Raw genomic sequence first — 12,013 nt, 5'->3', positions numbered from 1 at the left:
CAGTTTGCAGGGTTAGCATCACTAGGTCACGGAAATTTTTTGACAAAAAAAAACAGCCGATAGGAGGCGCTGGTACGAGTGACTTCGGTGGAAATATGCAAATGAGACGGTTATAATAACTTGCGCTCCTAATCCACAAACAGTTCACAGTTGTAAACCGTGTATGTCGACCAGCTGCCCACTCTGCTGTTGCTGGATTTGTGACTCGCCTGCAATGTGTTATCCCCTGCGGTGGTCATGTGGTTCACATACTGCTGTAAAAAACGATTTGGGGAACCATTCTGTTTTTTCGTTAATTAGCGTATCTTTTCTTTGACTTGTGTACGTCAGCGCAACCTATCGGATACTTGTTACTTGTTTTTTTCTTTCCTGTCTTGAAATAATTCCCGCAACCCAGCGATGCTAACCCTGCAAACCGTTTTTCATTTCGGTTATTTTTCCGGTTTTTATGAATTTTTAAAGTTTTTACGCGGACTTTTTGCTCACCCTGTATAACGACACTGGCATGCAATAGATACAGCGGCGTGCCACAACGCGAATTCTATATTTGGATTCCCAATGAATCTATTACCAAGAAATTGGTCGGATCCCTACGAGGGCGCCTCCGTCTCGCCGCGTTCGCTGTTTCGGAACAACCCCCTAGCCTCGTGCATTGGATGATTGGTGGTGAAAAATATAATATAATGAACCACATTTAATCTATGCAACGGTTTAGAAAAATTAAATGTAATAAATAAAATTTTATTACAATTAAAAAAACGACTACATTCAAGATTATTAAGAAATGAAGATGGAATGGAGGAAAAAAAAGTAGGACCAGGGGGGCCTAGAACCACTTCACCAATCGCGGTTGTCGGTTTCACTTAGAATTAAGCATATCTGTTGTTAAACGTCGCCAGGGAATATGTTAGCGCCAACCAACATTTCTTCACAACGGCGGCATAAAACCAGTTAAGTTACCAGGAGGATTTCTACGAATAGTTTTGTTCTTAGTTAATAGGTGGCAGCAAGGGTACGTGCACAAAGTTTCTCTATTTTAATCAATATTTATGAGCATTTTTTCATACAAAAATATCGGAACGGGAAAGCGAAACATACTTCGAGCTTATTCATCCCCCCTTCCCACAAACAGCCCACACTGAATCAGGGTCCAGAGATCGACTTTATTAACAAAACTTTTGTTCACTATAAATTCACAAAAAATAAATAAATGCAATATATATAAAAAAGGTCTTGTTTCCGGATAAGAGGGGCCCCAAGATAAGACGGGGGGTCACGTGCAAAAAAATATAAGTGTTAAGAAACTCTGATGTAACTTACCACGTGGCATACTCTGGTCCTCTGTCTAGTATGACTCTAACCACGTAAAGAACACAGAGAAGAACTTTGATGAGGAGAGTAAAAATCCTAAACTTTAGACCTGCAAGTGATTATTAAAATATATCTAATTAATTAGCGCTCATTACAACTCTAATCAACATCCATTGATAAAATTGAAAAAAGAAAATTAGTTCCACAAATACTCACTTGAGCTCTGATTCTTAAAAAAATAGACTTGGAGCCTCTCTTTTAATGTGTTTTCGTTCACATAAAATTCGACTCGAACCCTAAAAAGATCAAAATTGAAAAATTTTGAATTTAAAAAATAAATTATAAATTTAATTTTAAAAGTGAGAAATAACAAAAAATATGAAATGGATTCTTTCACAGAGCAGTGTTCTTCAACCAGTACCGGTTCGTGAAAATTTCGTTTCCGTTGCAAACGTTTTGCCAAATTCAAGTAACTTTTCCAGCTCAAGACGCTTTAAAATTTTGGATTTATTAAATATAGCTATAAATAATATAAATACAAAATAATACACGCAAAAAATCAATAACAACTTTAAAAATTACTAAAAACAGGGAAAATAACCGAAATAAAAAATGGTTTGCAGGGTTAGTATCGCTAGGTCACGGAAATTTTTTTTAGACAGGGGGAAAAATAGCCGACAGGTGGCGCTGGTACGAGCGACTTCAGTGGAAATATGCAAATGAGACGGTTATAAGAACTTGCGCTCCTAAGGGCCGTATTCACCGACATGGTTTAAACCATAGTTTTCCAAACTTTTTGTTCCATCGCCCCCCTTCTTTACATCTTTTTCCTTCTCATCGCCCCCCCCCCCCCGACTCCAGTGAACCCGTAGGATCCTATGTTATACTCGCAGCTTCTATCGCCCCCTTGGACTATTACATCGCCCACCACGGGGCGATATTGCCCACTTTGGGAAACACTGGTTTAAACTGTAGTCACAATTTTTTGATAAGAGATCGACAGGGATTTGATAAATTCAGGTTTTTAACCAATCTATGCTGATCTCTTATCCAAAAATTGTGACTACAGTTTAAACCATGTCGGTGAATACGGCCCTAATCCACAATCAGTTGAACCGTTTCAAACCGTGTATGTGGACCTGCTGCACTCTGCCGTTGCTGAATTTGTGATTCGCCTGCAATGTGATATCCCCTGTGGTGGTGGTTACGTGCAACACATACTGCTGTAATAAACGATTTGGAGGCATTCTGTTCGTTAGGGGCCGTTCAAGTATTACGTAAGCAAATTTTTAAGCCATTTTTGACCCCCCCCCCTGTATATATATATATAATCGACATTAGTTTCATATATATTATATCAGTCATTTTAGTTATATATATATATTATTTATTACTTTATTCCTGTTAAGTGTTCATTTCTTTCGGTCTGCAAATGATGTTTCCTATTTGCATGTTATTTCATTTATTTATTCATTTTTTTTTTGCTTCCAAAAGTTATTTCTTCTGTTTATTTATTGAATTTTTGATGGTCCGCAAATTATTTTTCAATTATTTATTTATTTTTTACCATCAGAAATTATTTCCTCGTTCATTTATTTTTCGCCTGTCCGCAAATCATTTCTCCTTCCATTTTTTTGTCGGCTTTGAAATTATTATTTTTTATTTGTTTGTATGTTTTCCCACTTGTCCGCAAATCATTTCTCTCATTCCCGGCAGTCCGCGAAATAGTTCAACCACTCCGAGGATGATGTCACTCTCCGCTACCCATGCAAAGGTTTTTAACAACTGGCTGATGAGCGAAGATACAGTCAAACCTCGTTAATGAGTCACTCTTGGGAGCGCAAAAATATGACTTAGTAAGCGGAGTGACTTGTTAAGCGGAGTAAGCCATAGCTGTGCCAATTCCAATTGGGAGTTCCAAAAAAGTAACCCGGTAAGCGGAGTGACGTGTTAACCGTGTGACGCACTAACGAGGTTTGACTGTATTTTGGAACGAGAAAATTCAACCGCTCCTGCGGGGAATCGAAAGATTGAGAGATTCGTTGCCTTTGTAGTCTAGTGGTCTAGGGCGTTCACCCGGAAAGTGTAAGGACGTGGGTTCGATTCCCTGCAGGAGCAGTTGAATTTTCTCTCTTTCCAAAATATATCTTCACATCAGCCAGCTGTTTAAAACCTTTGTATGGATAGCGGAGAGTGACATCATCCTCGAATGAGTCGCCATCTGGTGGCATTGGCAGCAGTTGTGAGCTTTGGTCTGAGTTAGGTCCGACCGTCCATGTATGGTCCCGTTTAATTCACACGAGCTCCAAGGAAAAGATTGAGAGATTCGTTGCCTCTGTAGTCTAGTGGTCTTGCGACAGAGCCTGGGTGTGCACCCAGTCGGGTAAAGGGCTTATATCCCTCAAGGGACAGAATCCGGGTCTTGTCTGGTACATCAGAGCCTGGGTGTCTCGCGGTTTCTCCAGTCTAATGGTCTAGGGCGTTCACCCGGAAAGTGAAAGGACGTGTGTTCGATTCCCCGCACGGGCAGTTGAACTTTCTCTCTTTCCGAAATATATCTTCGCATCAGCCAGTTAGTATGAAACCTCTGTATCGTTCAACTACTTTCATCGGTCCGCTGGTATAAAAGGTTGAAGAACACTGCTTTAGAGTATTAATCGAGGTTATCCTCAAGTCCAGTGCTTAGGTCGCGTAGGAGCGGGCTGTTTGCCATCTACCATGTGGTTCTGCGAGCAGCAGCAACTCTGTGATGTATACGGACAGCTTATCTAGCATTCACGTGCGTACCTCCAATATGCAGATATCTGTCAAGTGTTTTCAGTGAATTTTTAGAGCTGCCATCTATTTTTCAAACTATGAGCGAAATGAATGATTGAATATTTGGATACCATTGTAGGTCAGTGACGTCTTAACGCATGCGCCCACCCGGGGGCTCAAGATAAGAGGGGCCTCCTAAAAATGGGAATCCGGTTGAAATTTTCTAGGATTTACAAGGTAGATCCTTCGAAAAACCACTTGGCCCGGGGGCCCATGATACTCTTAAGACGGCCCTGTTGTAGGTCTGTTGCTCTGTGGGCGAACAAGTTTACGAACCACTGTTTTCCGATTGGACGTTGGCTTCCTTCCACACTTAATAACTGTTGAGTGTTTCAAATATGATGACCCAACCAATCGACACTAAAGAACTGAAACACGTGACGCGTTCCCACCCGTCTACTTAACCGAAGTGCTGCCTTCTAACGGTTAACTTCCATTTCAAGGTGGAAGTTTTTTTTCAAGTGTTATTTCTTCTCGAAGATAAAGGAACACTTCTTAACACGGTGGCGTCACGTTTTTCCTGTGGACACGTCCTGACCCACGACACGAGACACACACACACAGATGATAGAAGAATGCGAATCAAGAGCTATAGAATCGTAAATGGCGTTCGCATTCTCAGTCTAGACGTGGTTGCCATCCTACTCGCATGCTACTCTCACGGGGGACATCTCTTCCATAATATAGGAAAAAGAGAGAGATCGCTCTTCGATATATCTCGTTTTATCTCCCAAGAATGTCCGGAAACCTTTGTTTATGGGATATTTGACCATATCCGTGACCTTTGTTGATGTTATGCTGACGCTGACCTCCCTTATAATCCATTGATCTCGAAGCAGGGCACGAATCGGAACGCCATTGTTTATGGTCCAAGTTTCGAGATATATAACAGTCTTCTTTTTACGTATATCTGTATATCATTTCAGCCGTACTGACCACTGCTTCTAGAATGAAGACCGGCATTTTGATTCTTTTGAATTTTCGTAGGAATCAGTGGCGTGTTTTAAAGGAGGTAGCTTAGCGGATGTATAGCCCTGTACGGCAAGTTCAAAGGGGTGGAAAATTTGTGGAATGAGTAATCACAGGGCCGCCATTACCAGACGCGGGGCAGAGGCGTCTCAATAATTTCAAGGGCCCCCCCCCCATAGTCCCGATTTTATATATTCTGTGAGAAGGGGGAAACGGCACATGCAAAAAAACTTCACGCATTGTTACGAAATATACAGGAATCAAAAATGTGAAAAATGATTAACGGAGATATTCCCAGCACCCATGAAAATTCAGAATAAATGATAGAAATGATAGATAGTCCGTATAGATCAGTGATTCCCAACGTGGGCGTTAACGCTCCCTGGGGGCGATGGAATGTTCCAGGGGGGGGCGGTAGAAGCTACGGGTATAGCATAGGATACTATGGGTGAGATTGTGTTGGGGGGCGCTTTGAGAAAAAAAATTCTCAAGAAGGGGGCGATGGGACAAAAAAGGTTGGGAAACTATGGTATAGATGGTGCACCCTTCTCACGCTTCTTATGCGTATAGTTGTTGTTAAGTGTGTATATGATTTCTAATGAAAGATATATACTGAAAACGGGCTCTGTATATGTGAAGATCTTGTGATTTTGGGGACGAAAATTCACTTATGCCTCCACGGGGACTTGAACTCACACCCACTAGCTTTCCTGGTGAGTGCGCTACCGCTACGCTATAGAAGCAGATAGAATATCTCTTCCTTGGGGCTATTAACAAGTTGAGAAGATATCTTTCTCTACATATATGTCACCACGCTACGTAGCGCATGATTTCCAGATCGAAAACAACAGATAATGAATTAATATTATAGCTGCAGTAGAGAGAAAGTTATTATGATAACTGAGCACGGCCCATTACCGACGTATCTAGAACGTTTCAAGAAGTCGGACAACGCCACGTGTGCTTGTGGTGAGATTGGATCTTTATGGCATTACCTGGCATCTTGCCCATATACAAAAAAATTTCATTTTGGTGCTATTCCCGAAAACGGTCGACCGTGTTTCAAAAGAAGAGTTTTTAAGAGCCCTATGAGCCTTGCTCATGTGCGGTGGATTATATTGTTCCTCGAGATAACAACTTACACCGCATACATACTAAGAAGACTGGAAGTGCGCGTGGGAACGATGACGAGTTCAAACCGGCAAGAGCCCCAGTGATTGATCTTAAGAGGAAATATGATTTTCGACCACGTCGGCGTCAACAAAATTAACCGATAAATGGAAAACAGAAGCAAGTTCACCTGCAATGAGATGAATCAAGTCATTGATGGCAAGGACGAATTAAGTGTTATTTACTCGGCTACATAGTGAATTGTGCTGATCTTAGTTCACCCGGTGACGATTCCGGTAACAACTTGCGGCCTAGACGATGATGACTGCGACTAATTCACCGTGATTCGAAATTTTATATTCCAAGATTATCGGCAATCATTCGATCAATTGACGATTACTATATTCTTATGGGATGGACGACTATACACCACCATCTTATAATCCCGTTTATGATTTTGATTGCCCATTGGCTTTGATTGTTCAGATTTCATTTATTTGTTATATGACTTCAGGAGTTGACGATCAATTTTTATGTAAATTATTTTATTTTGCTGCCTTCGTCTGAGGTGGTCACGTTATGTTGTTTTTAATAAAACTTTCCGGACACACCTAGCCTTCGGGAACGCTTCGATATCTCTCTGAGATGGGAAGCGGGTGCCCGGTCTTCAAAGGTCAAAGGTATCTTTAAATAAACAACCAAGTGATGAGGACATTTTTCCTTTACATGTGTCTTCAAATGTCCTCGAGATCCATACTGAGTTGTACCGGGAAATATATATATAAAAAAAAAGCTGGCTAGTCAAGAGCAAGGATGAAAAAGACATCGTGAAAGCAAAAAGGTCCCGAATGAAGACAAACGACAGCAAAAAAAAAGTGCTTGTTTCCCCGAACGTTCTTTCCAGGTTAATTTGAATTTGGATGCGAGAACCGAAAACGTCCTGTAAGCTATGAAATCCCCGAGTCACTCATCAGTCCAGCTCAGGCTCAAGTCGTAATGGCTCCCAAGCGATAAAATACCAATTCCTTTCAGTCTGTTCCGCCTTCCCCCCCCCCCCCGTGTCCTAAAATCGATTGCAATCCCGACATTTTCCATTTGTTTGTTTTTTGCATTGTTTCTCCTTTTCTTGCAGGTTCTCTTTGTCGTTTTAGCAATGGACATTCACGTTTTGTCACTGTCAGGGCCGTTAATGAGTTCGGGGGCCAAGGCCTGAACATTTTATGGAGCTCTCTAATTGAAAAAAACAAAACAAAAATTGGGAGCTTGGAATGTAATAATCGCAAAATGTATAGAAATGCCAAAGTAAAATTTATGAGCGTATGCTGTGAAACAAAAATTCAACCTGAATTCAAAATTATTGTTCCGTTAATTATGAAATAATTTCTCTTTCATTAATTCTGATTTTTCATGAATTGTGAGATCATAGAAATCATTTTTCTCATTAACTGTTAATACTATTACTACTTTACCGTACATGCATCTCGTTCATATTCCTCTGAGGAATTTTTAACGAATTAGTCACTCGTAGGAACGCGTTTTGTGCGTATGTGCAAGGCGTATTGTCAGAGTATTGTCTTGTTTTACATTAGAGGTCATTCAAGTATTATGTCAGCATCGGGGGGAGGGGGTTTCGGATTTGCTGGCTTTTGATGACAAGGGGGGGTTTGAAGGTTGCTTACGTCATCAACCACCCCCTCTTTGCAGATATGAAATCTTCTAAGCTGGTGGCGAAATTTTGCTGAGGGTCAAAAATGGCTGAAAATCTGCCTACGTAATACTTGAATGGCCCAAGTACCGCTTATCTAACTCGCGGACCGAAAAGGTTGTGCGCCCTGAGAACAAATCAATTAAATGCCTTCCAAGGGGCCGTTCAAGTATTACGTCAGCAAGTTTTTAGCCATTTTTGACCCCCTCCCTTGTCAGCTGAAGTCTGCAAAACTCTGACCCCCCCCCTCCCCCTTGTCAGCAAAATTTCGTCAGCACAGCCCCTTACCTCCTAACGCCTATTGATGGGATCAGAAACTTACGCGGGAGGGAAGCAGGGCCTTGTGCGCCTCCCCCTTCCAGACGAAATAATATACTTTTTAAAAAAATTAAAATTTCGAAAGAAAATACATTTTATATATTAATGTAATCAATTTCTGTAAATTTCAATGCTATTTGAAGGGTAAGGACTCAAAATTTCTCTTTAAGAAATTCATTGTGATTCACCCTTTAAGCCATATATGTATCGCGGACCAAATGTGACCCAGAAGGTTATCTGATGTGACTTGCCCCCCTCAAACCTAATTTTGTAAAAATGAACTAGGCGGCACACTAATCGCTTAAATGACCTGTGGCATAATTCCAGAGCATTTAAGTGGCCCGTGACACATTTTCAGATCACTTAAGTAGGCCTCAAGGATCACTTTCACATTCAAAGATCACCGAAGTAACCCGTGACACATTTGGAGATCCCTTGAGTGACATGTGGCGCAGTTTTAGAGCACTTAAGCGGCCCCCAGTGCAGTTCTATTTCATCACTCAAGTTACCCGCGGAACATTCCCAGATTACTTGAGTGATCCGTGGCATAATTACGGATCTCTTGAGTGATGCGTGGCACAGTTCCAGAGCACTGAAGTGGCCCCGGACACAGTTCCAGAGCACTCAAGTGGCCCGGACACATTTCCTGAGCACTTGAAAGTTCCTTGAAACATTCAGACATCACTGAAGTGGCTCTGTAGGGGACTTACCAGTAGGGAGAATGTTAGTTCAGGTGTCCAATAACTATCGAAAGGTTTTTTCCTCTTCCGTTTTTGGCGCACCGCATAAGATATCATTAAGAATATTTCATATCTTCATGAAGGGTGGTTGATGACGTAAGCATTATCCAACAACCCCCCCCCCCATCGACGATGACGTAATACTTAAATGACCCCTAATATTTCCGTGCAAAAAAAAAAAAAATCTGAATTTTCACCGGTAAATCCGTAAATTCCATGCACATCAGAGCCACTTTTTGGCTTTCATCAATGGCTATTGTCTTTTAAAATGACATCAGCCGTCGCCGAAACGGGAATTAAAACGGAAGGTCATACTGAGAAAACATTTTCCATTGTCATAATCTTCAAACAAATGATCGCCTCCAGCTGAGATTTGGCAAACGACCCATAATCCTCTCCTTTATATATATATATATATAAATCGACCAGAAGCAAAACAAACTCGCCAAGTTCATTCCATTGTTTTCACATCCAATGCCATCTCGCCAATTCACCCCTCACCACCATGATTCTCGTGCACACATTATGCCCCATATAATAATCTTTCAGAAACCTCGTTACCTATTACGAATAAGCGAAAGTGCCATTTTTCAAATGTAGACGGAAGTACTGAACGGTGTGAATTTGGCAACTGTCCTAACATCGTCCCTATATTTGGCTCCGCTGTGTGTGAGGGGGACTATTATATATATATTCTTGTCATCGACTGGAAATCGTGAATGCATAATGTCACCGGGTGGAAAACTGACCTTTCCAAGGCTCGAGGATATGACACGGATAATAAAAGGCCATTTACCCTTAACGGGGAGCTTCTCGTATTTAATGCAAATAACCGACGGAATGCAATTTCGAGGCGAAATGATCATTTCTGTCTCTCTCGCCACATTTGCATGGGATAAACGTCTCGTCTCACACGCAAAATAATGAACTTTAATGAAATTCTCTATTTCTTCAAGTATTCCCCCTGGAAATGTGTTATGGGCTTGAATTTTTACGTCCTAAAAAACGCTTAGCACAAGCTCGCGTAGCCCTAGAAATGCTAAGCTTGCTCCCCTAGAAATGCGTAGGTGGTATGCATTGCATTTTATACACACACATAAAAAATGTGTTTGAGGCTTGCGTACTCCTAGAAATATGTAGGAGGCGTGTGTATGCTCCCAAAAACGAATAAGAGGCTCGGGTACCTAAAGAAGCTTGTAGTGACTACTTTAGAGTAAGAGACTTGAATTTTTGCATCCTTAAAATGCATATCAAACTAGTGGGATTCTATAAAAATGCGTAAAAAGCTCGTGCAGTCCTATAAAGGGTTGCGAAGCTTGCGTTTTGCTCCTCCTAGAAATGCGTAGGAAACTTGTATACTCCTAGAAATGAGTAGGAGGCTTGTATACTCCTAGAAATGTGTCTAGAAGTTTGTGTTTTGCACCCTAGAAAAGCGCTAGAAGTTTGTGTTTTGCACCTTACAAATGTGTTAGAGGCCTATGTTTTTCACTCATAAAAATACATTGAAGGCTTGTGTTCTTTCTTTCTTTCAAAACTCAAGTCTATCGCCATAGGCAATTTACTACCGAATGAGTTATGCCGGAAGTGTAAGCAGGGCCGTCTTAAAAGCATCATGGGCCCCCGGGCCAAGTGGTTTTTTTGAGACCCTACCTTGTAAATTCTAGAAAATTTCAACCGAATCACATTTTTGTGAGGCCCTCTTCTCCTGAGGCCCCCGGGCCGCGCCCGGGTGGGCCTATGCGTAAATGCGTGTGTGTACCTAATAGTCTGAGTGTGTAATAGTGTTGTGTGACTGATTATTCACTGTGCAATATTTCAGTGGTGAAGTGTAATGATTGAATATTTGTACCATTGGTTGACTTGTTGCCCTCTGTGGCTAGACTTTTTCAAGGGGACGTAGGCTCGCTTTCGCGCCACGAAGTTGGGAACCACAGAAAACCAACTTCAACCGACCACCAGTGAGCTCTTCATTATGACTACTCGGCCGCCACAGTGGCTGGCCGGTGATCAACTCTGTAATATAAGGGCCTTTAACACATATGGAGATTTTTTGAGACGTGGCCCAACCATCATTTTCAAAGGAAATGGTTGGAAACATTGAGAATCGATTAATTCTAGAACTAATGAATGAAACAGATAGATGGATAGAACCGCTCACAACCCCGGACTGATGCAAAGCACCTTACTTCCGTTACCTAAAAACAGGCAGAGTTGTGTCGGAAAAGTTAGCAAAGATTTATAGTGGTGGCTCCCCTTTCCCCGTGCCCGCAAGTTTCGAATCACTCGCGTCGTTCTCCCCACGAAGACAGCCATCAACTCGGTGCAACGTACAAGCCATTTGACAAAAATGGGCGACCGAATCCAATGACTAGGGAGAAAAATTGCACGTGCGCCCAGTGGCACATAAGGGCCGGAGACCGCAGCCTGGGATTCCGAAAGAAGTGTGGAAAAGACTTGTGGGCAAGAAAGAAGAATCTTGCATGCTGAAGTGGGAGAGATTTGAGAATGGTCTAAATGCACAATGTATACAAATTACATATATACAGCGCCTCGATGTGGCGGGAAACGAAGAAACAAAGCCTCCTATGAAGGTATTATTGGGTACAAATATCAGCATGAGCTCATACAAATAACGAATGAAATAATTTTAGAATAAATAAAGGAAATAATTTTTCGGAATTATTGAAAGAAATAATTCCGGAACGATTCGAAAAAAAATTCAGGATTAACGAAAGAAAAATTCCGAATTACTTGAACAAATAATTTTAGAATATTTTTGAAACAAATAATTGCATAATTATTGAAAGAAATTATTTCAAGAAAAATAGTGAAGAAAAATAATTACACAATTACTGCAATAAATAATTAAAGAATCGTTTAAAAAGTGAGTTAAGATTAAAATTAATCTCAGAATAAATTTAACTAATCAAAACCCTTTCACAGAATTTGTGAAAAAAATTATTTCAGAGCTAATCAAAATAAATAATTTCAAAGAATAATTTCTTCAATTATTTTTGTCTTTGTTGCGGGGTGGGGGGAGTGG

At 41.0% G+C, this 12,013-nt stretch overlaps 1 protein-coding gene across 1 annotated transcript in view; it reads right to left on the bottom strand.

Moving 5' to 3' along the window:
* Window positions 1–12,013, bottom strand: part of LOC149068907 (potassium channel subfamily T member 2-like) — a 149,472-nt gene that overhangs the window by 58,878 nt on the left and 78,581 nt on the right. The window contains exons 2-3 of the mRNA XM_089250496.1: window positions 1,528–1,607; window positions 1,321–1,420 (exon numbers count right to left, since the gene is read on the bottom strand). Coding sequence (XP_089106622.1) covers window positions 1,321–1,420; window positions 1,528–1,607 — 180 coding nt within the window. The remainder of the gene's footprint in view (window positions 1–1,320; window positions 1,421–1,527; window positions 1,608–12,013) is intronic.

The sequence above is a fragment of the Pholcus phalangioides genome, unplaced genomic scaffold (assembly GCF_987345545.1).
Source record: "Pholcus phalangioides strain wild (caught in Gottingen) unplaced genomic scaffold, Ppha-v1.0 ptg000024l_1, whole genome shotgun sequence".
NCBI classification, from domain to species: domain Eukaryota; kingdom Metazoa; phylum Arthropoda; class Arachnida; order Araneae; family Pholcidae; genus Pholcus; species Pholcus phalangioides.
This window is presented reverse-complemented; position numbering and strand designations above follow the sequence as displayed.